Consider the following 25,898-nt stretch of genomic DNA (forward strand, 5'->3'; position numbering starts at 1 on the left):
ATTTGGCTGAGCATGTGATCAGGTTACTCAGGCAAGATTACAAAGCAAAACCTAACTGTTGAAGAGTGAGAGGTATGCAAGTTGGACCAAGGGGTGGGGGAAGCAAGTGCTTACCTCTGTGATCAAAAACTATTGGAACCGGAGAATTAGATGACTGACAGACATTACAAAGCAGATTTTGAAGTTATAAGAGCTTAATTTATTAGGGGTATGATGTTCAAAGTTTTAAGCATAATATTAACAAGTAACAGTTAATCTTGCTGGAAGCTAGCTGTTCTACTTTTATTATTTTTTATTATTTATTTATTTATTTATTTATTGAGTTTAGCCAGAAAGGGGAAGAAAGAGAGACAGGCACATTGATCTGTTCCTGTATGTGCCCTGACATGACCAGGGATCAAACTGGCAACCTCTGCACTTTTGGATTATGCTCTAACCAACCAAGCTATCCAGCCAGGGCTGTTCTATCTTTAAATTAATCAGAATGGCAAGAAATATCAATGGCTACTGCTGGGAGTGGAGAGGATGGTAAGGCCTCTGGTCCAGGGTCATGGAGATGGGATCTATCAATCTACTCTGTAGTACAACAAACATTATCTTCTTATTGCAACTGAATGTGTTTTTTTTTGTTTTGTTTTTTTTTTACTTTTTTTCCGAAGCCAGAAATGGGAGGCAGTCAGACTCCCGCATGCGCCCGACTGGGATCCACCCAGCATGCCCACCAGGGGGCCATGCTCTGCCCATCTGGGGCATCACTCTGTTGCGACCAGAGCCACTCTAGCGCTTGAGGCAGAGGCCACAGAGTCATTCTCAGTGCCCGGGCCAACTTTGCTCCAATGGAGCCTCGGCTGAGGGAGGGGAAGAGAGAGACAGAGAGGAAGGAGAGGGGAAGGGGTGGAGAAGCAGATGGGCGCTTCTCCTGTGTGCCCTGGCCAGGAATCAAACCCAGGACTCCTGCACGCCAGGCCGACGCTCTACCACTGAGCCAACCGTCCAGGGCGCAACTGAATGTTTTATTATCATGTATGACTCCTTGAAAATGGCACTTACACATCCTCTCGCAAGGACAACTTTTATGCGATTAGCAATAGTATGACAATAATTCTAGCAAAGAAGGAAGAGAAAAAAAGAACAAGTCAAGTCTGACCAGGCGGTGGCGCAGTGGATAGAACATCAGACTGGGATGCGGAGGACCCAGGTTCTAGACTCTGAGGTCGCCAGCTTGAGCGCGGGCTCATCTGGTTTGAGCAAAGCTCACCAGCTTGAGCCCAAGGTCGCTGGCTTGAGCAAGGGGTCACTTAGTCTGCTGTAGCCCTGTGGTCAAGGCACATATAAGAAAGCAATTAATGAAAACTAAGGTGCAGCAACAAAGAATTGATGCTTTTCATCTCTCTCTCTTCCTGTCTGTCCCTATCTGTCTCTCTCTGACTCTAATTAAAAAAAAAAAAAAAAAAAGAACAAGTCAAGCTTTGGTCATTAAATTTAATTAACATGACATTCCTTATTCTTCTGAGAAGCAAAGCCAGGGAAATTTTTTGAGTTTCTTTAAGAAATGGCTGAAAATATTATGTTTTAATTAAAATTCAATAACCGTCCTCATGAATATTAAAAATTTTTAAAGCCTATGCAGCAATAGTATATTATTAAAAGCTGCATCGCCTATGTCAAAGAAATTAGTACTTGATTTTTAGAGATTCAACATCAAGTTCTCAAATGATCAATATTTTGAAATTCAAATCCAAATAACATTATTTCAGTTACAAAAAGCAGAAGAGTTGTTCATATGCTTAGATAAAATCAGTATTTTTATTTACCTGTAAAACTTAAAAAGAAGTTCTGGAAAAATATTATTTATTACCTCGCCAAAACAATTGCTCCCCCAACCTTCCCTCCAGTCCACAAAAGTTTGTGACCTAAACTTGTAAAGTCTCTCACTTTTTGTTTCACTCCAAGTTCTTGCTTTAAAAGGAGGAAGTAAAAATCCTTTACTTCGTGAGAACTCTACATCAGTCATTTTATCTTTTAGATAATCCTATTTTCACACCAAATTCGAGCTTTTAGATTATTTCTCCCTTTCTGTTTTCATTGTTGTTGGGGGTGGTGTAGGGAGGAAGTCCAAAACCCCTGAAACTGCTGAAAAATATGAACTGTACCACTAACAAGTAAAAATATAGAACGAGAGATTTTAAAGGAAATAACACGCACTCTCAAACTCTCAGAGGGAACAAAAGAAAACAAAAGAAGAGAACACACGAACTTTGGCTGTTCCCGCACAGCTGCAAAGGTGAGAGGTGCAAGCACGGAGAAGCCACGGCCTCTGCCCTGCCTGCCGTCAGGTGGCTCGTGGCAAGGGCCGTCAGACAACAATGGCCAGACTGGGCTTCTCCTGCGTCGCTAGTTGGTGGTGTCTGCCCTAGAAAAAGAATCTATTTCGAAAGAATGATAAAACAGAGAGAAGCGTGAGTTAGGCTACCAGGGAGGCATCCCCTGCCCGTCCCCTCCCCCTCATCCCTAATCTCTAACCGTTTTCCCCACTGCGGTCCAAGAAGAACCTGTCACCAATCAAGTTCCTGCGCAAGTTATTTCCCGCAGCCCCTCCACCTGCCGGCGCGGTGCTCCGCGCACCCCAGGCTTCCCTTCGGCGACCCCCTGTGGGCTGCAGCAAAAGCGGGGCGCTTCTGCGGGGCGGGGGCAGGCGGCTGCCTTGGATCTGGCCGGCCACCACCGCCTCCGATTGGCCACGACGCGGGCGGGGAGGCAAGGCGATGGAGGGGGGCGGGGGCGAGGGCGGGCGGCGGCGGCGACGGCGGCAGCGGTGGATAGAAGAGGGGATCGGGCCGTGCAGCCCGGCAGCGCGTGCAGCCAGAGCAGGGAGAGCGTCGTCGGCGGCGGTGCTGGCGGAGGATCCCTGGTCGCGGTCGCCGAGGCCGAGCGGAGTGCGCGGGCGGCGGCGGCGGCAGAGGGTGGGGCGGCGCGCGCAGTGAGCGGCGCTGGGCGAGCACCCGCGGGCGGGCGCTGGCGCGCAGGCAGCAGGTTCGGCCGCGGCAGCAGCTTCGCGGGACGGAGCCGCGCCGGTAGTGGTAACGCTGGCCCCCGACTTCACCTCTGCGCGGTGAACGAACACTCTCCAACTCGTCCGGGGACTGGGAAGGGGAGCCGAGAAGCGGCCCTCAGCCCCTACGCAGCGGAGGCGCCGGGACTGCTGTCCTTTGTGGGCGCCGCGCGCAAGATTCCGAGCGTCCTCCCTGCGGCGCTCTCCCTGTCATCTTCGTCGCGGCGAGCGGCTCTAGAGAGGGCACCCTGAGGAAAAAGCAAAAAGAAAAACAACAACAAAAAACCACGAGCCTGAAACCTCGCGTTGCGGCCGCTCTGCTCCGCTTCCACCTACGCATCCTACAGCGGCCAAGGTCCCCGCAGCTGCCGCCTGCATCCCTCCCGGCTTCCGCTGCGCTTTGGGCCACAGCAGAACCGCCTGCGCTGCCACTGCGGCCGCCTACACGCGCGCACACACCCTCACACTACACGCACGCCCGCCTCCTCCGCCCCCTCCCCAGCTCCTTGATCCCTTGGTCTGTTTTATTACTCCTGGTGCGAGTCCCGCGGACTCCGCGGCCCGCTATTTGTCATCAGCTCGCTCTCCATTGGCGGGGAGAGGAGAGCCGCGGAGAAGGGGTGGGGTGGGGAGGAGAAGAGAAGGGGGTGGAAACTGCCTGAAGCCTTCTCTCCGCTGCTGTTGGTGCTGCCGCTGCTGCCGCCGCCTCCGGCTCCTTGCTCGGCCCCTCTCCGCCTCCATGTGCCGGATAGTGGGAGCGCCGCGGACCCTGCTGCCGCTGCTGGCGGCCCTGCTTCAGGTATGCGGCGGTCCCGCGAGCGGCCGCGGGTGGGGTGGGGTGGGGTGGGGCGGGCGACACCGGGTCCCTTTGTTCCCCGCGCCGCTGCGGGGCCGGGCTGCGCTCCCAGGAAGGGAGGTGCTGCACCGCGCGGCCAAGAGCTGCGCAGACTGGCGGCTCGGGCAGGGTGCAGGGTCGGGGATGCCGGGACCAGCTGGTCTCTCGCGCCTCTCCTGGCGGGTCTCGAAGAGGCGATCACTGGCCCCCTTTGGTCCTTTGGGGTTAGGCGAGCTCACGGGCTGTCCCTAGGCAGCAGAAGGAAGAGGTAAGATAGCACACTGCTTTTGCAGTTTTCTCGCCCCTCTAATTTCACTTTGCCCCATTTTTTTTTTTTTTTGTTATTGTTGTTGTTTATTTCTGCAGGGATAGGTCTTGAGTTTGCAATAGCAATGCTCAATCTGGTGACTTGGTTATGGGATTTTCCTCCACCCCACCCCGGCACCCGCGAGTCTCCGGGTGTCCGACGACTCCACTGTCTTATTGTCTTTACCCCAGCCCAGAGTTGCCTCTTGCCTCCTATTTTTTTTTCTCTTGCTTCGTAATTTGCTGTGTCCTGGGGAAAAAAAAAGCATCACTCCTTTTGCCTCCAGTAGTCTGTGCGGGTCGGCGCCTCCGTACCTGGCCCCTGGCCGGCGCCCCACTTATCCCGCCTAGAGGGTGAAGTTCCGTTACTCGGCTATTATTCCTCTTTCTGGGTCCCGCTGCGTCTTCTCTGCGTGCGCCCTAGGGGCTCCTTCGGCAGAAGCCTCCGCACTTTGCAGGCTTTCAGAAGAGTGCCCGCTAGTCTCTCTTGGAATCGGTACTAGGAGACTCATCTGCGGCAGGAAACACCTGCTTCGGATCTCCAGCCCGGCCCACCCCTAACTTTACCGCCGCGTCCGTCGTGCCCTGAGGCCCCTCCCAGCCAGGCAACCAGGTCCCGGGAAGAGACGCCGCGCACCTACTCCGCAACCCCTGTGTTGTCCGGCGGGGGTCCTGAGACTGTCCCCGCTTGCGGTGGGGTCCCAGGGCGGCTGCAGGGGAGGGGCCTGTCAGCTCTCACTGCGAACTAGGGTCTCTGGAGAAATTCGCAGGAGGGGCCCCATGAGCACTGCCGGGTGATGGGGGTGGACAGCCTGTGGCAGCTCCGAAAAGTACGGACGCGGCTCGGAAGTGTCGCTGCGCTGGGATTGGTGACAGATGGTGTGGATCACCTTTCTCTAGTTTTCACGGGTCAGGGTCTGGCGTGCTCCGGCCTGGGAAAAGGGGCCTGCGGGCACCCGGGGCAGGACGGCGCTGAGGCCTGCGGTGTCTCGCGCTTTTTCCCACTGCCCCCTAGAGGGGTGTGGGCCTCGGCGGCGCGGAGCCCTGTCCATGGTGCGCCGCGGAGCGGCACGCCGGACCCTGGCGGGCTCCGTGCTCTCCTCCCCCAAGTCGTGATCTCCCACTTTCGGGATCTCTCCCTCCCACTGTCTCCAGCCGCCCGGGCCCCGTCGTTCCTTTCTCCTTGGGTTTCTGCTTTTGTTCTTTCATCTCCTGCTGGTCGTTCTCTCTCCCCTTCCCCCACCGGCCAGTCCTACCCCCCTTGTTTCCCTTTGGACTCTGGGGTTTCAGAATTGTTAGACTAGACATTTTTGGCCTCTGCCGTTTTGGGGAGTGGATGGAATTTCTTTTAACTTGGAGGAGGAGACCTGCCAATCACTCGCTAACAAAAGTACCTCCTGTTATAAATCCGCCCTTTATTCTTGGAGCACACACTCTTCATTCTTTCACCTCCTGTCACTTCATTTATTGTTTTTTCTTTTAACATGGGGTTTATTAAAGAGGTTAGGCTAAAGAAGAAGAAGGAAAACAGTGCTACTTCAAGCGTGTGAAGTTAGGGGGAAGGCAAGATAAATTCATGAATCCTAGGCACATCAGATATATTGTTTTTCATACAAAGGAGAGGTCACAGATTTTAAAAAAATCTTATTTCTAGAAGTATCATTTTTTAAAAATATAATGTATCCTTAGCATGTGAGTTCATTAGTAGATGGTACTAACTTTTTGATCTGAAGGTAAGTTTTAATTTGAATTCTGTACAGTGAAGTTAGAACTGGAGGGGACATTTGATGGTCGTTAAGACCGTGGTACTTAATGTGGTACCACTGACACAATTTTATTTCCTCTTTTAGTCATTCACCTTGCAGTCAGGTGTGAATTTTGGAGGTCATTTACATTTTTATAGTGTTTTTGATACCATTTTATAAATATCAAACATTATACTTATCTTTTCCAATGTAAGATCTCGGTTTCTTTTAGAAGATGCTATGTTGACTTTTATAAACTTTCAGGAAAGGGGAAATTTTAACTTTGTCACCAAGTTGCTTGGCGGTCTTATAATTCATGGGTGCAAGTGAAGCAATAACACTGAATGATTTGCAAGGTCATTAGGAGTGGAAACCGAACAGTTTATGCAACATGAATTTTAGGGTTATGTGTACTGTGTGGATTGTACAACTGAGATTAGAAATGACTTTGTGCTAATGGTCTGCTTTACACTCCAGAATAGCAAAGAGCTATCTGCAAGGTGAAAATGACCCCTCTGCAGTCATTTGCTATTAAAAGTCTAGTTTTTCTTTTTGTTTTTCTTTTTAAGTCCAGACAAAGGAGTAACGAGTTTTAGAAAAGTGAATGAGCAGGGTATTAGTGTAGATGCAGAGTAATCTTATTATTCAGACCAAGTAAATAAGAATAATTGAATATTCAAAAGGATGTTATAGCTTTACTTGTTATCTGAAGTGTACCTTGTTTTACTTGAAGACTTTTTTTTTCACTAAGAGAGATTAGTTTTATTATTCTGTAACCTAGATTTATTTACATATTAAAATTTGCTCTCATTTTAATTTAAGGTATTAGTGTTGTCCTTTACAATTAAAGAAGTAGAATTTGAGCATTAAACTTTACTTATTAAAGAACATAACAAAGTTATGACAAGCTTTCTTTTTAAATTATACAGGGTGGAGGAAATGTAGGGTTACGGTTGTGAATATGAAAAACAGAATTATTCTTGTATTATTATTTATTAATTATTGTATTTTCCATACAAATAACTATAAACCTTCTTTTGCCCCATCCTGTACAAGTAACTTTCAAATCCATCAATAGTATTATGCTCAGGGAAAAAAATCAGTTTTGCTTTTAGTACCCACCAAGTAAATCTGTTTTGTTTTTCTAATTCACATTTTAATTGGATAACTCTGTTCTAATTTAAATAACTTGTATGTGTTATGACACATCAAGGACATCACCTTAGTGTTCATAGATATTATAGACTCATTGTCTTACCACATAGGTCTTGCCTTCAAGCCTGGATGAGGACATATGAAAAAAGATGCATTGACTTTGTGTGATTTTCATCTTCATATGTATAGACTTTGAAGAGATTAATAGTCAACATGTAAAACGTGTATACAAAGAGGCTTTTTTAAAGTATGTGAAAACTAAGATGCATTAATCATTTTAAATATAAAATCTGTATATCTTCGTGTTTGTTTTTTTATGTGTCTTTGCTACAAGTTATTCTGAAAGTAAGGAGAATTAACATAGTTGTGTTCACAGTTTATTCTACTTATTGAACATATTTACTCATAACTTTGCCCTTTTCTTATCTTGTGGTATGTGGTCATTACTAATAGATGGTGCATTGCAAACACACTGGGTATGATTTGAAAAATAATAAATTGTGTATTCTAAAGTATTTTATAGGCATTTTTAAAATGTGATATATATATGTAAATTTTAGGCCTCAATTGCAAATCTAGAATTTATTTACAGAGTAGACTCTTTGACTTTCATTCCTGTATAAGTCTGCTTTGACCTTCTTCTAAACGCTTGGACTGAGAGACTTGAATAGGAAATTCTTTGTAGATAGTTCATGTTCTTTTGCATGTAGAGACTAAAGTCCTCTTGGAACAGATTATTGTGGCGACAGTGTACTGCACCAAACTGTCCTTAATTTCCTTTTTCATTAAAAATCTTCAATTCTTAAATCTGATGTGCCTCATTAAGCTTTAGGGTTATTAATCAGGAAACGTCAAGACTTAAAACAACAGTTAATCTTGCTTTAAAACGCCTTTAAAAAAAACTCCTGAGTAACTCAAATCCCCATCCTGTTTTCCAAGGGGTAGTTTCAAGTTAGAAGAGTGATCTTTTTAAAAAAAAAAAATCAGAGCTTGTTATTTAAGAAATGTAGTATTTGTGCATACACTCTCATTTTGCCCAAGTTAATGTTATTCAAATTTGTTCTTTTGGCTCAAATACAAAAAGTAATCAAGTTTAAGCACTACACAGACTTATGGTGAATTTTATCAACCATTTAAAATATGTGATAGATTTGGAATTTGGAGTTTGTAATTTGAGTATTTCATATCTGCCATTAGTATACCTTTTAGAGCTAAGTATTTTCATGTTGGGTTAAGAAGTATAATTGAAAGATAATTTATACCAACAAATTATTATGCCTCACATTTCTGTTTATTCCTACTAAAACTTATGTTTGCCTTAATTTTTCAGCAAATGATATCAGTTAATTTGAGTAGATACTAGTCTTTGTGTATTTAACTAAATGTAGATAAATTTCAATTAAAGAAACCCTATGTCATGCCTGGCAAATGAATGTTTTAGTTAGAGCTGTATCTTCTACATATATAAAGGCATGGGTTTAAAGTAAGTGAAAGAAGGTGAAGTTTTCAGCCAATTATATTAGTTAATTTGAGTAGAAACTAGTCTTCATGCATTTAACTAAATGCAGATCAATTTTAATTAAACCACCCTATTCATGCCTGGTAGATAAATGTTTTATTAAGAGCTATACCTTCTATGTATATAAAATAGTGAGTTTAAAGTAAGCGGAAGAAGGTGAATTTTGGAGCTAAATGGGAACTTGGAAAGGTTTGGTCATAAAGATTACAATTTGGATTATAATACAATTTTTAAAAGAAAATTTAGGTTACACATAAATATTGCTCAGTTTTTATTTCTTGTTACTCTTTAATACTCTGTGCTCTTTGTTGTTTGAGTTTCCAACTGCACCCTACCCATTTTCATGGGCTACATATATATACACACAACATATATGTTGAGGATGGCTATCTACATATGTGTCTCCTCCAACATTTATTTGTATTTGGCATGAAGTCTCACTGAAAGTTAATTGAGCCTGACCAGGTGGTGGTACAGTGGATAGAACGATGGACTGGGCCGCAGAGGACCCGGGTTTGAAATGCTATGGTCACTGGCTTGAGCCCAGAGATTGTGGGTGTGAAGCACAAGATTGCTGGCTTGAGTCAAAGGTCGCTTTCTTGAGCAAGGGGTCACTCATTCTGCTGTAGCCTCCTGGTCAAGGCACATGTGAGAAAGCAATCAGTGAAGAAACAGTCAACGAACAACTAAGATGCTACAATGAAGAGTTGATGCTTCTCATTTCTCTCCCTTCCTGTCTATCTGTCCCTCTCTCTGTCTCTGTCAAAAAAAAAAAAAAAGAAGAAAGTTAATTGATAACTTTGTGTGTGTCATCCAAGGTGGTTTGAGTCCAAGAGTATAATAGCTTTGTTCTCTGCAAACGAGCTGCCTTTACAGAGGGTAAAGGGCAAGAGCTGGTAGCAAGGGCAGCATGTCTGTGGATCTAATCTGAGCCAGATGTAGTTTACTCTCTCAACTCTCACGACATCTTCTTTCTCAGTATTATCTTGGACCTGGTTGAATTAGTTGATCTCTAAGGCATTTTCAGTTCTGCGACGTGGGGCTGCTTAAATACATCCCAAATATGCCTCCTTTTCAAAGAGTTTGAAATTACTTTATATTTTAACTTGAAGTGCAAGGATTTTTAGGTACTCACAGTGGTAGAATGTGATTTTAGGGTTATTGACAGTAGTATCATATACGGTAGGTTAGAAGGCCTCTGTATTCTTTACGTGCTTGATTTTTAAACATTGTTTTTTCATTGGCTGCACTGCCTTTACCACTAAAGGTAAACGTTTTGCAGAGAGGAGCTGGTTAGGCTTAAAGGTAGGGAATTGTAATATTAAGAATACAAATTACAGTGGGGAACAAAATTTTTGTTGCATCCACAAAAACACTGGTTCTTACCTAATTCAAATGTGCTGATCTCAAATCTGACATTAGTTTTTCTCTGTAAGCTACAGGGTTTTTTTTGCAATTCAAGATTTTAGGTTTTCATCTTATTGTAAAATTTTCAACATTTAGTTTTAACATAATGAAGTAGAATGTCTTCTTGGGCATCATCTTTGTGAAAATATAATTATATAATGCAGTAAATACATTAATACACTAAAAGATATGATTGTATCAGAATTTGTCTACAATTTCACAATAGAACATATGAAAACACTTATTTTATTTATTTTTATTTTATTTTATTTTTTTTTGTATTTTTTTCTGAAGCTGGAAATGGGGAGAGACAGTCAGACAGACTCCCGCATGCGCCCGACCGGGATCCACCCGGCACGCCCACCAGGGGGCGATGTTCTGCCCCTCTGGGGCGTCGCTCTGCTGCAACCAGAGCCACTCTAGCGCCTGGGGCAGAGGCCAAGGAGCCATCCCCAGCGCCCAGGCCATCTTTGCTCCAATGGAGCCTTGGCTGCGGGAGGGGAAGAGAGAGACAGAGAGGAAGGCGGGGGTGGAGAAGCAAATGGGCGCTTCTCCTATGTGCCCTGGCCGGGAATCGAACCCGGGTCCCCCGCATGCCAGGCCGACGCTCTACCGCTGAGCCAACCGGCCAGGGCCTGAAAACACTAATTTTAATCATAAAATTTGCGCAAAACTTATTTAAATTATATTCAGGCAAAAATTTGCGTTTGTAGCTCTTGCTTTTGTGTACTTGTTGAGGACAGTCTCGTTTGATGCTCCAGCAGTAGTCTGCTCATCACTAACAGCTCCAAGATTTTCGGGAAACTTATCAAGGTGACTGTTCAGGAAGTGAATCTTAACGCTCATGTTACCTCCAATGACGTGGAAAACCAACAGCATCCTTTGAACCAGAAGTTCATAATTTTCTGTTTTTTTGTTGCCATGGAAGTTCTTTGTAACTGCCACAAAAGACTGCCATGCTGCTTTCTCCTCCTTATTCATCTTCCTGGCAAATTCTTCATCACGTATCAGGGTTCAAATTTGAGGTCCATCGAATACATCTGCTTTTATCTTCTCAAAAGACAAGGCAGAATGGAGAGTGACTACTTAGTGGTTATGAGGTTTCCTCTTTGGGTGATGAAAATGTTCTGGAACTAGAAAGTGGGGATGGTTGCACAACATTGTGAATGTACTAAATGTCATTAATGGTAAGTTTTACATTATATGTATTTTACCACAATAAAAAAAATTAAAATTAAAAAAAAAAAAAAAAGACAAGGCAGGAAAAGCAGAAATAACATGTTGAAAGCATTCACTTTCTCTATTCAAAGCCTGAACAACTGCTTCATTAAGCCAACTTTGATGTGGAGTGGGGGGGAAATGATCCTGTCTTGATTAACTATGGGTTCCTTCACAGTATTTTGCATCCCTACTTCCAGAGCTTCATGTTTCGGCCACTCCTTCTATGTCCAGTGTTTCTCCTGAGCTCGGCTATCCCACAAACACAGATAGCAAGGATACTTCGTGATACCTCTCTGTTATCCTAGCACAGGGGTCGGGAACCTATGGCTCATGAGCCAGATGTGGCTCTTTTGATGGCTGCATCTGGCTTGCACACAAATCTTTAATAAAAAAAAAATAACATTTAAAATATAAAACATTCTCATGTATTACAATCCATTCATTTCCTACCGCTCATGATCATGGTTGTGGGTAGCTGGAGCCAATCACAGCTGTCCTCCGGGACACCACCAAATTTTTGTTGGATAATGTGTAATGTACACAGGTCGTCATATGGCTCTCACAGAATTACATTTTAAAATATGTGGTGTTCATGCCTCTCTCAGCCAAAAATGTTCCCGACCTCTGTCCTAGCAGGAAATTTACCATTTTAAGATACACACAAATGATCCAGTTATGCTCCTCATACTTCAGAAAGTCGAGGACAATTTTTATGTCATTATAATCTTCTCGCAGATGAGTTGAATAACCAATTGTAACTGCTGCATAAACATTACCGTTGTGTAGGAGAACACATTTCAGACTCCATTTAGAGCTGTCAAGAAATAGCTGCCATTCTGTTGGACTGTAAGTGGTAACACCTAGCTGGCTGAGAAGACTACTGATATCATGACAGTAAACAAAGTGTTTGTCTTCGGAAAAGAAGTTAACAAAAATTTGTTCACGCTTCCTGAAATGGGATACTTTAGCTGACCGGTGAAGTACATTCTTTTCTTGAAACCTGGAGGCTAATAACTCAGCTGCTTTCTTTGATAGGCCCAAATCTCTTACTAAGTCATTCAATTCGGGTTGACTAAATTGATGAGAGGTTAATGACTGCTTGGCATCAGAAGAAGACCCTTCAGATTCTACAGACATTTCCTCATGCATCTTATCAAAATACACTTGATCACCATGTTCACTTTCTTCGTCTTTAGAAGAAATAAAATAATTGAAAACTGGAACTGGGACTGTCTCAGAGTGTGGGATAGGTCGTATTGCTGAAGGAATACTAGGATATGTGATCATATGCCGTTTTTTTCTTGCCAATGTCCTTTGTATGGATCAGATAGAAATAACAGTCACTGCTGTGGTCCTTAGGTTCACGCCAAACCATGGGAATACCGAAAGGCATTCCTTTGCATTTTTCTTTTGTTCAGTCATGAAGCATTTCCTCACAATTATGACACACAATATGAGGAGCCCAATTCTTGTCTTGATCGCCAAGGGGAACTTGAAAATAGGCAATATATGCACAAATGATGAAATATCGCACCTTTGCCGTTGAAGTGTGTAACAGCCACATATATAACAGAAGGTGTCAGGACTATTTATGCCTACTCGAAGAATCCATGATTCAATTTTAATCAGATAATAATTTTTTACATTTAAAAACAACTACAATTATGTAAAAGTGATGTTTGTAAAACATTAATTGCCTTGTGTTATGTTCAATCCAAGAGTCATTGCCTTTGAACTCCAATTTAAAAACCAATGCATGCCATTAACTGTAACAAAAAGAAATAAAAATTGCATAAAAACTAGAGCATGCACCAAAAAACAGGTTTCAGATTTGGAATCAGCGGTGCAGAACATATAGAAAAAGTTCTAAAACCTCATGCAACAGAAAATGAAAAAAAATTGTTCCCCAGTGTTATTCATTTTGTTGTTTTTGTACGTTAGTGTTTCTTTGAGAGATGATAGGCTTCATGAGAAGCACTGAATTCAGTGATCTGGGTCAGCACTAACAATGTAGGCTTTTGACTTAGTAAGTCGTCCTCTAGCTATTTTTCTACCGATTTGTCTGTATTCGTGATATACACGTGTTGTGTGTACGTGTATAAAGTAAAAGTGCATTGAAGCATTTTTAAATAATTAAAAAGATTGGATTATTTGATCTCTGAAAATCCAGTAGGAACGAATTTTGTAAATTATGGTAGTATGCACTCAGTTTTGAGAACACTTACTGAGTAGAAGAAAACATAGTTCTAGTTCCAGATCAAGAAAATGATTGTTAGACTACTCAATGTTTTTGGCATTATCATCACACTTAAAAGAGCTTCAGGGTAGGAGAATCAAAATAATCAGTGGGATTTCAGTGCTTCTGAATGAAGAGAAACTGGACAAAGACCGCAGATAGAAGCTGTAATGTAACTGAAGAATGGAAAATCAAGCAGAGTAGAATTATGATGAAATTTACCTAAATTAGCACTAGAACATTCTCAAGTTAGGTTGAGAACAACCTATAGCAGGCTGAGCTGTAAGTAGGTCCAAAGGAAGTTTGGCTAAATTAATGGATAGTTAAATAATAGATAAGTTTCCATGTTGTATCACGGAATGACCACAATGTGCTGAGTTATCTGTGTGGAGAGATTATACTAGTTGGTTAAACCATTGTGATGTTTCTTATATTCTCTTGGATGATTGAATATTTAATTTTTCATCTTTTTTTATAGTGAAAGTATTGTCTACGGTGGACCTGACTACTATCTAGAACTTGAGGTACAGAAGAATGTTAGTATAGGATGTTCTGGTCTACTGCTGCCTAGGTGAAGTGAACTATTTAACTTGTGTTTTTCCCAATCACTGGAAGAATTAGTTGTGTAATGCTTTTAAAACAGCTTGAGCTATTTAAAAGGAAGTACTCATATAAATACAATATGGCATTCATAACAGAGTAACTTGAAAGGTGCTCGAACCATGATCTCTTCTTAGGTTTTTTTGTGGTTTTTTTTTGTATTTTTCTTTAGTTGGAAACTGAGAGGCAGTCAGACAGATTCCCGCATGCGCCCGACCGGGATCCACCTGGCATGTCCACCAGGGGGCGATGCTCTGCCCCTCTGGGGCATTGCTCTGTTGCAACCAGAGCCATTCTAGCACCTGAGGCAGAGGCCATGGAGCCATCTTCAGCGCCCGGGCCAACTTTTTTTTTGCTCCAATGGAGCCTTGGCTGCGGGAGGGGAAGAGAGAGACAGAGAGGAAGGAGAGGGGGAGGGGTGGAGAAGCAGATGGGCACTTCTCCTGTGTGCCCTGGCCCGGAATCAAACCCGGGACTCCTGCACGCCAGGCCAACGCTCTACAACTGAGCCAGCCGGCCAGGGCCAGGTTTTCTTTTATAAAATATACCTACCTATAATAAAAATAAATACTTGAGTCATAGTGTACTTGCATTGTTCTGTGTATTATAATTTTCATATTGGTTTTTATGTTAATTTAAAAATTTATTTGACTATAGTACTTGCATATAACTATATATTCTAGTTTTAATATTGCTTTCCCTGTTAGATTTTTTTCAAAAGTTACTTCACCATCACAATTTAAAACATTTAAATCTAGATTCCTTCTCTCCCCAATTCCGATATGTTGTTTAATATTTTAGTAGATTAAGGAAGTGTAAAAAAAAAGTTAACTGAAGGGAACTGCTTTTGAATCTTTAGTATTCTGGAAATTACTGGCACTAGAGATGTGAAATGACTTCTTTCTTTGTTATTAAAATAAGTTTTGGCTTTATACAACTTCCTTCTCTTGCATTATACATAGCACTTTTGTAGTACTGCTTTCAGTGAGGATTCTAAAAATTATCCTTTCAGTTTTTGTTGGTTTTTTTTTTTGTACATATGTAGCTCTCAGTCATCTCACAAATTATTTTATTTTTAGTAATTGTCATAAGTTCATTTAATTCTAAAATGCACGTACACCAGTGCAAACCATGCAAGCTTTATTTTAAATTTTGCTGCTACCTCTTCAAATCTCTTCTTAAAAACAATGTCTGGTAGTACTGAACCTTAAAATGCAATAGTTTTAATTTCAGGGAAGTAGACTACTATGTTGTCTCAGCTAATTATTTCTGTAATTCTGGGTGATAAATGGTTTCATTCCCATTTTAAAAATGATGAATCTCGGCCCTGGTATGTTGGCTCAGGAGTAGAGCATGGGCCCAGCCTGTGGATGTGCTGGGTTCAATTTTGGGTCAGAGCACCCAGAAGTCCCCATCTGTTTCTCCACCCCTCCCTCTCTTGCTTCTCTCTCTCTCTCTCCCTCTCTCTCTCTCTCTCTCTCTCTCTCTCTTCCCCTCCTGCCACCATGGGTCAATTGCAGCCAGCTGGCCCTGGGCGCTGAGGATGGCTCCATGGCCTCTGCCTCAGGCGCTAAGAAAATCTTGGTGAGCAATGCCCCAGATGGGCAGAAAATCAGAGTGGATCCCGGTTGGGGTTCATGCGGGGGTCTGTCTTTCTGCTTCCCCTCTTCTCACTGAATAAAAAAAAAAAAATTAAAAAAGGATGAATCTGGAACTCCAGACATGTTGAATATGATGAGAATCAGAGGTGAACCCTACTGTCATGGTAGACGTGAACCTGACTGCAAAGCACATAGCCTTCTCCCTCTCAGGCTTGGACCTTTTGATATGAAACTCAGAGAATAAATATCTCATAGTTGAAATTCCTCTCTACTGAAATGATAAAAAGTTTTAAAGTAGTTCTCTTCTGAGTGACATACCCTATTTAATCTTGACCTTAAATATTGTTACTTATTTTGGAATCTGAAGCCAACATTTTCAATGCTTGGTTAGGATTTTCATTTATTTTTTAAATATGTTCTCTTTGGAGAAAGAAAAAAAATCTTAGGGAAATGATTCATAGTCAGTTTTATAATGTTCTTCAAATGATTTTGATCATCATAGACTGATAAGTGCTCAAAAAGTAATTCTTTTATGTGAATCCTGGAACTTCCCAAGAGCCTATAGAAACTTGCAAGGCTATGCATGTGCAAGCCTTGCTTGCTCTTTTTCTTCCATGCTCTTTTCTGTAAAGAAAATTCAAGAGACACTCACTACGTTTTGAAGTGTTTTAATGTTTAATGGCACCTTTTCCATGTTTCAATAGTTAGAATCCCTTTTTCTCCCACAAATAAAATTATTTGGCATCTTTAAAAATATATATGAGGCCCTGGCCGGTTGGCTTAGTGGTAGAGCGTCGGCCTGGCATGCAGAAGTCCCAGGTTAGATTCCCAGCCAGGGCACACAGGAGAGGCGCCCATCTGCTTCTCCACCCCTCCCCCTCTCCTTCCTCTCTGTCTCTCTCTTCCCCTCCCGCAGCCGAGGCTCCATTGGAGCAAAGATGGCCCGGGCGCTGGGGATGGCTTCATGGCCTCTGCCTCAGGCGCTAGAGTGGCTCTGGTAGCAAAAGAGCGACATGTCTAGTGGGCGTGCCGGGTGGATCCCGGTCAGGCGCATGCAGGAGTCTGTCTGACTGCCTCCCAGTTTCCAGCTTCAGAAAATTTAAAAAAAAAAATCTCTCTCTCTCTCTCTCTCTCTCTCTCTCTCTCTCTGAGGTGTCCACACCTCAGAAGGACCTACAACAAACAGGTTCTTCCGAACTGTTTTGTGGAGTGACTGAGTACAGACACTGATTTATTTGTTTGCTTGAGGAAACCTAGAGCTATTATGTTTGTAACTTGACTTATTGGTGGTGGTGGATATACTTTGCTGGACTATAATCTCCAACAATATATCTGTTAGTTGATTGGGGAGCTTTTAAGTGAACTCTGAAATAAATGACTAGTAAACATTAATTGTATTAAGTTTAGAGGGGATACAATCTACTCCTGCTTAACATAAACGTTTAATAGACTAGATCTGTGACTACTTTAATTTTTTTCTTTTGTTGTCTCAGTTGGTTAATACAATGATTCAGAGTCTGAAGTTCATTCTTTATGGCTTTTTGGTACAATATAGAGTAAAAAATGTGCTTTGTGCAGCCAAAATATTAGTCTTTGGTAGCTCCTTTTGGCTCCCACCCCCAATAGAATCAATCTAGCTGGTGTCAGTGTCTCCAAGATTGGGTTCTAATGTCCTATTTCCCATGTTACAGTTTTGGGAATTCAAAATTTTAATTTTCCCCACACATTATTCACACTCACACTTATAGTTTATAGAAGTATCAATTGCATACAGGAAAGTGCACATACAGTGGATAGTATGTTCACAAATTGAATGTACTATTGAATCAGCAACCAGTCACAGCATTACCAGCAGTCAGGAGTTACCTTCATCCAGTTTTAACTATCCCCCGATGGTAAATCTTTACTTGATTTCTAATATCATAGATCACTTTGCTTATTTTTCTACTTTATAATGTTATACACTGCACTGTATTTTCTCTTGTGTCTGGCATCTTCCACTTAATTTGTAAAATCGTTCATTTAGAGTATTTGTGTCATATTTGTTATTAGTCACAGAATTAGGAAAGACTCATTGACAGTAGAGAAATATCTGGGAAGTTAAGGAAATTGAAATAAAAAAACACAAAAATACGATGGACTTATTGTTTCATTGCAGCCAAAGGTCACCGCATGTTTATGGTGTGGAGCCATGAAATACCTTTTGTGGGTTTTCCAACTCAGGTATCTTTTTCTGTAACTTTGGTAATTTGCCAATGTTACTCCAGTTAAAAGCCGAATATATTTGGAATCCAGTAAATTATAGCTTCTCTTTATGAGAAGGAGGATGGAGGCAAAGAACTAAATGTCTTTTTGACTTGAAGTCTTCAGGCAGAAGGTTTGACTATTAACAGAGTCTAATCTAACTGATGCTTCTTAATACCTTCTCTGAGCTTAATAGTGACCCACTTCTTAATGAGGACTTACCTAGATTTATTTTTAATTTAAAAAAGGTTAAATGGAGGATTTATAATTCCTCAAACTGCCAGTTTTCCCGGCTGTTCAGTGCATCTTTGGGTCAAATTGACCCTCTTTTGTGATTGTGTGGAATTTTTAAAGATCTGAGAGATTGCCATGAAGGACGCTGGGTGCATACTTGCACTAAGATCTTTCTTTCTAGGGGCCTTTTCTCTCCATTTATAGAGGTTGCTGAGCAGATCTCGAATCTAAGGAGAAGAGTTTTTGCATAGTGATGAGAACTAAAGATTCAAATGCCAGAAGTAATGTCCCAACTAGGATTTGTTTGCTTCAAGACAGCTCTGATTTATTTATGTTCTTACACATCTGGGCTGTATTTTACGGTATTTAAAAGGATTGTACACATTGTGTGGACTTAGCTTATTGGTATATAATTTGTATTTTCTTGAGTTTCATTCCTGCATAGAGTTTTTCTACCATAAAAGTAATTGTTTACATATAATGTTTGTGGTTTTGTCATTAAATTTTATTTCCAGTTCTGACTTTTCTGTTCAACAGAAAACTAAGAGCATTTGGGGAGAATGTCATAACCATTAATTTAATTTACAGATTGATTTATAATAATAAAGTACTGTGTAATGAAACTGAGTTATTTCATGATTTGGGTTATGGTCTTACCTATATTTGGGTAGTCTCAATAGAGCTATGTTTAAAAGGGGGATAGTGATATATTTAAATGTAGAGAAGAGTGGATTATCTGTAGATCACTCATAACATTTTATGGCTTAAAATAAAAGCATTTTGGAAAATAGTGAGGTTATTTTTTTAGCATTTGCATAAGTACTAGAGATTGTCAAGATTCTGAATCCTTATTTTCCTGAGTCTTGGTTCTTCATAATTAACATAAAGAAATATCTAAAAAAAAAAAAAAAAAAAAAAAAAAAAAAATATATATATATATATATATATATATATATAAATAAATGTGTTTGAACCAAGATGTAAATTGAGACTATCTACCCAGAAAGTCCTCTCAAATCAAATGCTCTATCACACTGTATTCATCTGTTGATATTTTCATATTTAGCTATTTCACTTGTCTGAAACTTATTTTTGTATGTAGTATGAGGTAACGGGTCTTGCTTTATTTCACCTCCAGATTTTGTATCATGACACATTTATACACAATAACACATGGGTGACTATCATTCATCAAATCAAATTTCTATTTTTCTGAACTGAAGTGCTTTCTTTATAACATTTCTGTAGATTTTTTAGATCTCATTGTTTTCCTCTCTAAGTTTACTGACTTAGCTGTTTATAGAGGCAGTGTAGCACAATGCTTAGAAGTGGAAGTTGTAGTTAGAAAACTTGTATTTGTTCCCTGGTTCTGACACTTGAGTGTTATGGAATTTGGATGTATTTGACATTGCTATCCTTTAGTGTGCCCATTTGTAATGTGAGGGTAATAAAGATTATCGATCATAAGGTTTTTGTGAAGAGTGAATGGGCTAATATATATATATATAAATCACTTAGAAAGATGCTTTCATACAGTAAGCAAGATGAATGATCTTCAAAGGTTTTTGAGCATAGTCATTACCATTATTTACACAAATACAGTCAGGGATAATTTAATTATTTGGCTAAGTCTGAGCACTTGATATGAGCAAGGTTTTGTTCATTGTTATGGTTGGATAACTTATAGCTCTGTATTAACTACCACCAGTGTTCCTTAGATCACACTTAGAAGTCATAATTTTAGGGCACATATTTTAACATTTTTCCTTAAATTATAACAGATGGGATTTGAGAATTACAAATAATCAAACAGAAGCTATTCTGGTGTCTTCTAGGTCTGGGTCTTTTCTGTGATTTTGTTTTAATAGTCTAATATGGAAGCGCTTGTGTGTGTCTGTGTGTATGTGTGTGTGCGCACGTGTATGTGTGTGTATGTATGTGTACATGTATGTGTGTGTGTGTTGTGTTTTAAGACTGGTTTGGGACCAGAGTACTGTAAGTTATTTAGTTTCCGAATAGTTTTAATATGATAATAAGACTCGATACAGGATAGGGTTGGGGATAATGTTATCATATTGGTTGTTGCCATCCTTGAATATGCAAAACCAGTGTGAATTTACGTTCATTGTTCTTTGTAGATGCTGATGACTTACTGACAAATAGATGCAGGCAATATTGCTTTGAAATTAGTTTATCCTATTCTAATAATAGCATATCTTTTAGGTAACGTATGTAAGCCACTGGTTTAAGTACCTTACATGTATTCATTTACTTTGCGTAAAGAAAAATTATGATCCTTTTACATAGGAGGACACCAAAGCACAGACAGGTTAAACTAAGGTGCCCAAAGTTATTTTATTAAGTGATATAGCAAGGATTCAAATGCCAGCAGACTAATGTCAGAGCTTGTTGTGTTCCTAGATTTGACATTTATATAAATGCAGGTGAAAAAATTAAGGCAGGATTGCCATCCACTTCTAACTTGTATGTGTATGAAGCTCAACCTTTTACAAAACTTTGTGAATTGTAAAGTGTTGTACATGTAGAGGAGTAGAAAAAGCATATATGCACAGTTTAAGCAATAATTAAAGTATACAAAATCTGTCATAACTACCAGCTGGGTTAAGAAATAGAATATTGCTGGTGCCTTGGAAGTCTCCCGAGTACTGTTCTCATTCCCCTACCTCTAGAGGTACTGTTTTTATTTTTCTAATAATTTATTCCTTGCATATCTTTATAGTTTTACCATCTCTCTATATATTTCTTTTATGTTTGTATGTAGAGGTGTTTATGTAAATGTATATACCATTATATCATGCATTTTTGTATAAATGTACAGTTCATATATGTGTATGTGTGTATATATATATATAATGTATTTTTATTTGCTTCTGCTCAGCATTATGTCTGTGTAATGCATTCACTTGAATTGTAAAACTGTGCTCATTTTTACTGCTCTTGTGTATCACATGTTCTGAATATGGTACAATTTACTTATTCAGTTTGTTGTTAACAAGTTTGGGAACATGGTTCGAAATTTGCTTCTGTGAACATTGTTGTACCTGCCACCTGGGCCTAAATGCCAAGAATACTCTGGGGCTCCATTTCCCAAACGTTAGTTGCATAAGACTTGCCTGGAAGCTTGTTACACATAGATTCCTGGATCCACCCCCTGAACTTCTGATTCAGTAAATCTACGGTGAACTGTGAATTTGCTTGTCTAAGATATTTAGAGCGTTGGTCTGCTCTGAACTACATACCAAGGAAAAAAATTGTAGAACTGCTGGGTTGTAAGCAATGTGCACGTTCATCTTCACTAGTTAATAATAGGAGCATGTTTTCTAAACGGTCCATATTTTTGTTTTCCCATAATTTCGTGTACATGTTACAGTCACACTTCAACATTTTTAACCATCTAGTGGATTGCATATTGCTATCTCTTTTTCATTTCATTTTGCATTTCCCTGATGACTAAGGAGGTGGAGATTGTTTCTATATGTGTTTTGGCCTTTTATTGTTCCTCGAGCTCTCTGTGTGAACCATAGCCTATCAGTGAAGTTTGTAACTTGTCTGTCACTTGGTCTGGCTGTTTGTTTCTCATTCCCTTTGTATAACATTTTTCAGTCATGGCTTGTATGGTGTGTTTCCAAGGATTGTAAGCCTTCACGGAAGTGGGTTCATTTGATTAACTCTAATATTTGCCTAGTGTTACTTTGTGCCAGGCAAACTCTTCACACACATTGTCTCATAATCCTCACATCAGCCGCCTGGGATAGGTAGGCGTTTACTGTCATCCAAAGACACCCCACCAGGAGGTGGCCAGTGGGGTCGGAAGCAGTGGGAAAAAGATAACTTGTCTATTTAAGATTTTGAAAGATTGCAGTCTGGAGGAGGACTGTAGAATAAGGACTTACAGGATCTCAGTTTCAGGGAGCAAACTTTGACCTTATGAGTGGGAACATCCAACAGACTAATCCAGAAGTGGAATAGGCTTCTGTGAAAGCAGGCCATTGCTGCCCCTGGGCGCTGAGTTTAAGAGAGGGAAGTAACTGATGAGTAGTTGGCGATTCCGGGAACTGCCCTATTTTTCCTGATCTCTGCTTGGCCCAGAACTGTAGTTAGCCAGTCATCCAGAAGTACATGTGACTTTCGGGTCCCAGCCCATCAACTCCCTAAGCAGTTGAAGATTCTTGGTTGTCCACTCTCAATCCTTTAGTGTCCAGCCATCCCAGTGGCCTTGCGGCCCTGCTGGCAGTATAGGAGTGTACTTGGCCTGGCTTCTTTTTCAATCTCCCAGCGTTGGCCTTGAAGTATTCAGTAATACTGAGTCTGTACGTTTCACTGATGTCTTTGAAGGGACCTAATACATAGGGCAGGGGTCCCCAAACTTTTTACACAGGGGGCCAGTTCACTGTCCCTCAGACCATTGGAGGGCCAGACTATAAAAAAATAAACTATGAACAAATCCCTATGCACACTGCACAGATCTTATTTTAAAGTAAAAAACAAAACAAAACGGGAACAAATACAATATTTAAAATAAAGAACAAGTAAATTTATTTTTTTTTTTTTTTTTTTTTTTTTTTTTATATAATTTTATTTTTTTAATGGGGTGACATCAATAAATCAGGATACATATATTCAAAGATAACAAGTCCAGGTTATCTTGTCGTTCAATTATGTTGCATACCCACCACCCAAAGTCAGATTGTCCTCTGTCACCTTCTATCTTGTTTTCTTTGTGCCCCTCCCCCTCCCCCTTTCCCTCTCCCATTCCCCCCTCCTCCCTGTAACCACCACACTCTTATCAATGTCTCTTAGTTTCACTATTATGTCCCACCTACGTATGGAATAATACAGTTCCTGTTTTTTTTTTTTTTTTTCTGATTTACTTATTTCGCTTCGTATCATGTTATCAAGATCCCACCATTTTGCTGTAAATGTTCCGATGTCATCATTTCTTATGGCTGAGTAGTATTCCATAGTGTATATGTGCCACATCTTCTTTATCCAGTCATCTATTGATGGGCTTTTTGGTTGTTTCCATGTCATGGCCACTGTGAACAATGCTGCAATAAACATGGGGCTGCATGTGTCTTTACGTATCAATGTTTCTGAGTTTTTGGGATATATACCCAGTAGAGGGATTGCTGGGTCATAAGGTAGTTCTATTTTCAGTTTTTTGAGGAACCACCATACTTTCTTCCATAATGGTTGTACTACTTTACATTCCCACCAACAGTGTATGAGGGTTCCTTTTTCTCCACAGCCTCTCCAACATTTGCTGTTACCTGACTTGCTAATAACAGCTAATCGAACAGGTGTGAGGTGGTATCTCATTGCCGTTTTGATTTGCATTTCTCTAATAGCTAAAGAAGATGAGCATCTTTTCATATATCTGTTGGCCATTTGTATTTCTTCCTGGGAGAAGTGTCTATTCATATCCTCTTCCCATTTTTTTATTGGATTGTTTGTTTGTTTGTTGTTGAGTTTTATGAGTTCTTTGTATATTTTGGATATTAGGCCCTTATCTGAGCTGTCGTTTGAAAAAATCATTTCCCATTTAGTTGGCTTTCTGTTTATTTTGTTATCAGTTTCTCTTGCTGAGCAAAAACTTCTTAGTCTGATGTAGTCCCATTCATTAATTTTTGCCTTCACTTCTCTTGCCATTGGAGTCAAATTCATAAAATGCTCTTTAAAACCCAGGTCCCTGAGTTGAGTACCTATGTCTTCTTCTATGTACTTAATTGTTTCAAGTCTTATGTTTAGATCTTTGATCCATTTTGAGTTAATTTTTGTACAGGGGGAGAGACTGTAGTCCAGTTTCATTCTTTTGCATGTGGCTTTCCAGTTTTCCCAGCACCATTTATTGAAGAGGCTTTCTTTTCTCCATTGTGTGTTGTTGGCCCCTTTATCAAAAATTATTTGACTATATATATGTGGTTTTATTTCTGGACTTTCTATTCTGTTCCATTGGTCTGAGTGTCTATTTTTCTGCCAATACCATGCTGTTTTGATTGTCGTGGCCCTATAATAGAGTTTGAAGTCAGGTATTGAAATGCCCCCCGCTTCATTCTTTTTCTTTAGGATTGCTTTGGCTATTCGGGGTTTTTTATAGTTCCATATAAATCTGATGATTTTTTGCTCTATTTCTTTAAAAAATGTCATTGGAAGTTTGATGGGAATTGCATTAAATTTGTATATTGCTTTGGGTAATATAGCCATCTTGATTATATTTATTCTTCCTAGCCAAGAACAAGGTATATTCTTCCATCTCATTATATCTTTTTCGATTTCCCTTAACAATGGTTTATAGTTTTCATTATATAAGTCCTTTACATTCTTTGTTATGTTTATTCCTAAGTATTTTATTTTTTTTGTTGCAATCGTGAAGGGGATTGTTCTTTTGAGTTCCTTCTCAGTTGTTTCATTGTTGGCATATAGAAAGGCTATTGACTTCTGTATGTTAATTTTGTATCCTGCGACCTTACTGTATTGGCTTATTGTTTCTAGTAGTCTTTTTGTGGATTCTTTGGGGTTTTCGATGTATAGTATCATATCATCTGCAAAAAGTGATACCTTTACTTCTTCTTTTCCGATATGGATGCCTTTTATTTCTTTGTCTTGTCTGATTGCTCTGGCTAGAACCTCTAGTACCACATTAAATAAGAGTGGAGAGAGTGGACAACCCTGTCTTGTTCCTGATTTAAGGGGGAAAGCCTTCAGTTTAGTGCCATTTAATATGATGTTAGCTGATGGTTTATCATATATGGCCTTTATCATGTTGAGATATTTTCCTTCTATACCCATTTTGTTGAGAGTCTTAAACATAAAATTGTGTTGTATTTTATCAAAAGCCTTTTCTGCATCTATTGATAAGATCATGTGGTTTTTGTTCTTTGTTTTGTTGATATGGTGTATTACATTAACCGTTTTACGTATGTTGAACCATCCTTGAGATTCTGGGATGAATCCCACTTGATCATGATGTATTATTTTTTTAATATGTTGTTGTATTCGATTTGCTAGTATTTTGTTTAGTATTTTAGCATCTGTATTCATTAGAGATATTGGTCTGTAGTTTTCTTTTTTTGTGCCATCCTTGCCTGGTTTTGGTATGAGGGTTATGTTGGCTTCGTAAAATGTGTTTGGAAGTATTGCTTCTTCTTCAATTTTTTGGAAGACTTTGAGTAGAATAGGAACCAAGTCTTCTTTGAATGTTTGATAAAATTCGCTGGTATAGCCGTCTGGGCCTGGACTTTTATTTTTGGGGAGGTTTTTAATGGTTTTTTCTATTTCTTCTCTACTGATAGGTCTGTTTAGGCTTTCTGCTTCTTCTTGACTCAGTCTAGGAAGGTTGTATTTTTCTAGGAATATATCCATTTCTTCTAGGTTGTTGAATTTAGTGGCATAAAGTTTTCCATAGTATTCTACAATAATTCTTTGTATATCTACGGTGTCCGTGGTGATTTCTCCTCTTTCATTTTGGATTTTGTTTATATGAGTTCTTTCTCTTTTTTCCTTGGTAAGTCTTGCCAAGGGTTTGTCAATTTTGTTGATCTTTTCAAAGAACCAGCTCCTTGTTCTATTAATTTTTTCTATAGTTTTTCTGTTCTCTAATTCATTTATTTCTGCTCTGATTTTTATTATCTCCTTTCTTCGGCTGGTTTTAGGTTGTCTTTGTTCTTCTTTTTCTAGTTCCTTAAGGTGGGAAGTTAAGTGGTTCACTTGGGCTCTCTCTTG

General features: G+C 40.3%; 2 protein-coding genes across 3 annotated transcripts in view; one reads left to right on the forward strand and one right to left on the reverse strand.

Moving 5' to 3' along the window:
• Positions 1–1,792: 1,792 nt before the first annotated feature.
• Positions 1,793–3,430, reverse strand: LOC136382887 (serine/arginine repetitive matrix protein 1-like). The gene is made up of 3 exons (XM_066352294.1): positions 3,389–3,430; positions 2,524–3,259; positions 1,793–2,426 (listed from the first exon to the last, which is right to left on the reverse strand). Exons 1-3 carry the CDS (start codon positions 3,428–3,430, stop codon positions 2,395–2,397), a joined length of 810 nt encoding a protein of 269 aa, XP_066208391.1. The 3' UTR covers positions 1,793–2,394.
• Positions 3,256–25,898, forward strand: part of CDH2 (cadherin 2) — a 254,708-nt gene continuing 232,065 nt past the window's right edge. The window contains exon 1 of one of the 2 annotated variants that reach the window (XM_066353642.1): positions 3,256–3,851. In XM_066353642.1, coding sequence (XP_066209739.1) covers positions 3,792–3,851 — 60 coding nt within the window. In that variant the 5' untranslated portion in view covers positions 3,256–3,791. Of the gene's footprint in view, positions 3,852–4,022; positions 4,156–25,898 lie in introns of those variants that run through there. The other variant, XM_066353643.1, reaches the window with a different exon arrangement.

Source organism: Saccopteryx leptura, chromosome 11, assembly GCF_036850995.1.
Source record: "Saccopteryx leptura isolate mSacLep1 chromosome 11, mSacLep1_pri_phased_curated, whole genome shotgun sequence".
Lineage (NCBI taxonomy): Eukaryota > Metazoa > Chordata > Mammalia > Chiroptera > Emballonuridae > Saccopteryx > Saccopteryx leptura.

Excerpts from the sequence above, each read along its gene's own strand:
- LOC136382887 (XM_066352294.1), bottom strand. The coding sequence starts at position 3,430 with ATGCAGGCGGCAGCTGCGGGGACCTTGGCCGCTGTAGGATGC. Across the intron at positions 3,260-3,388 it reads CCTTGGCCGCTGTAGGATGC|GGAGAGCGCCGCAGGGAGGA; the intron begins GTAGGTGGAAGC and ends CGAAGATGACAG. Across the intron at positions 2,427-2,523 it reads GGACCGCAGTGGGGAAAACG|ATTCTTTTTCTAGGGCAGAC; the intron begins GTTAGAGATTAG and ends CTTTCGAAATAG.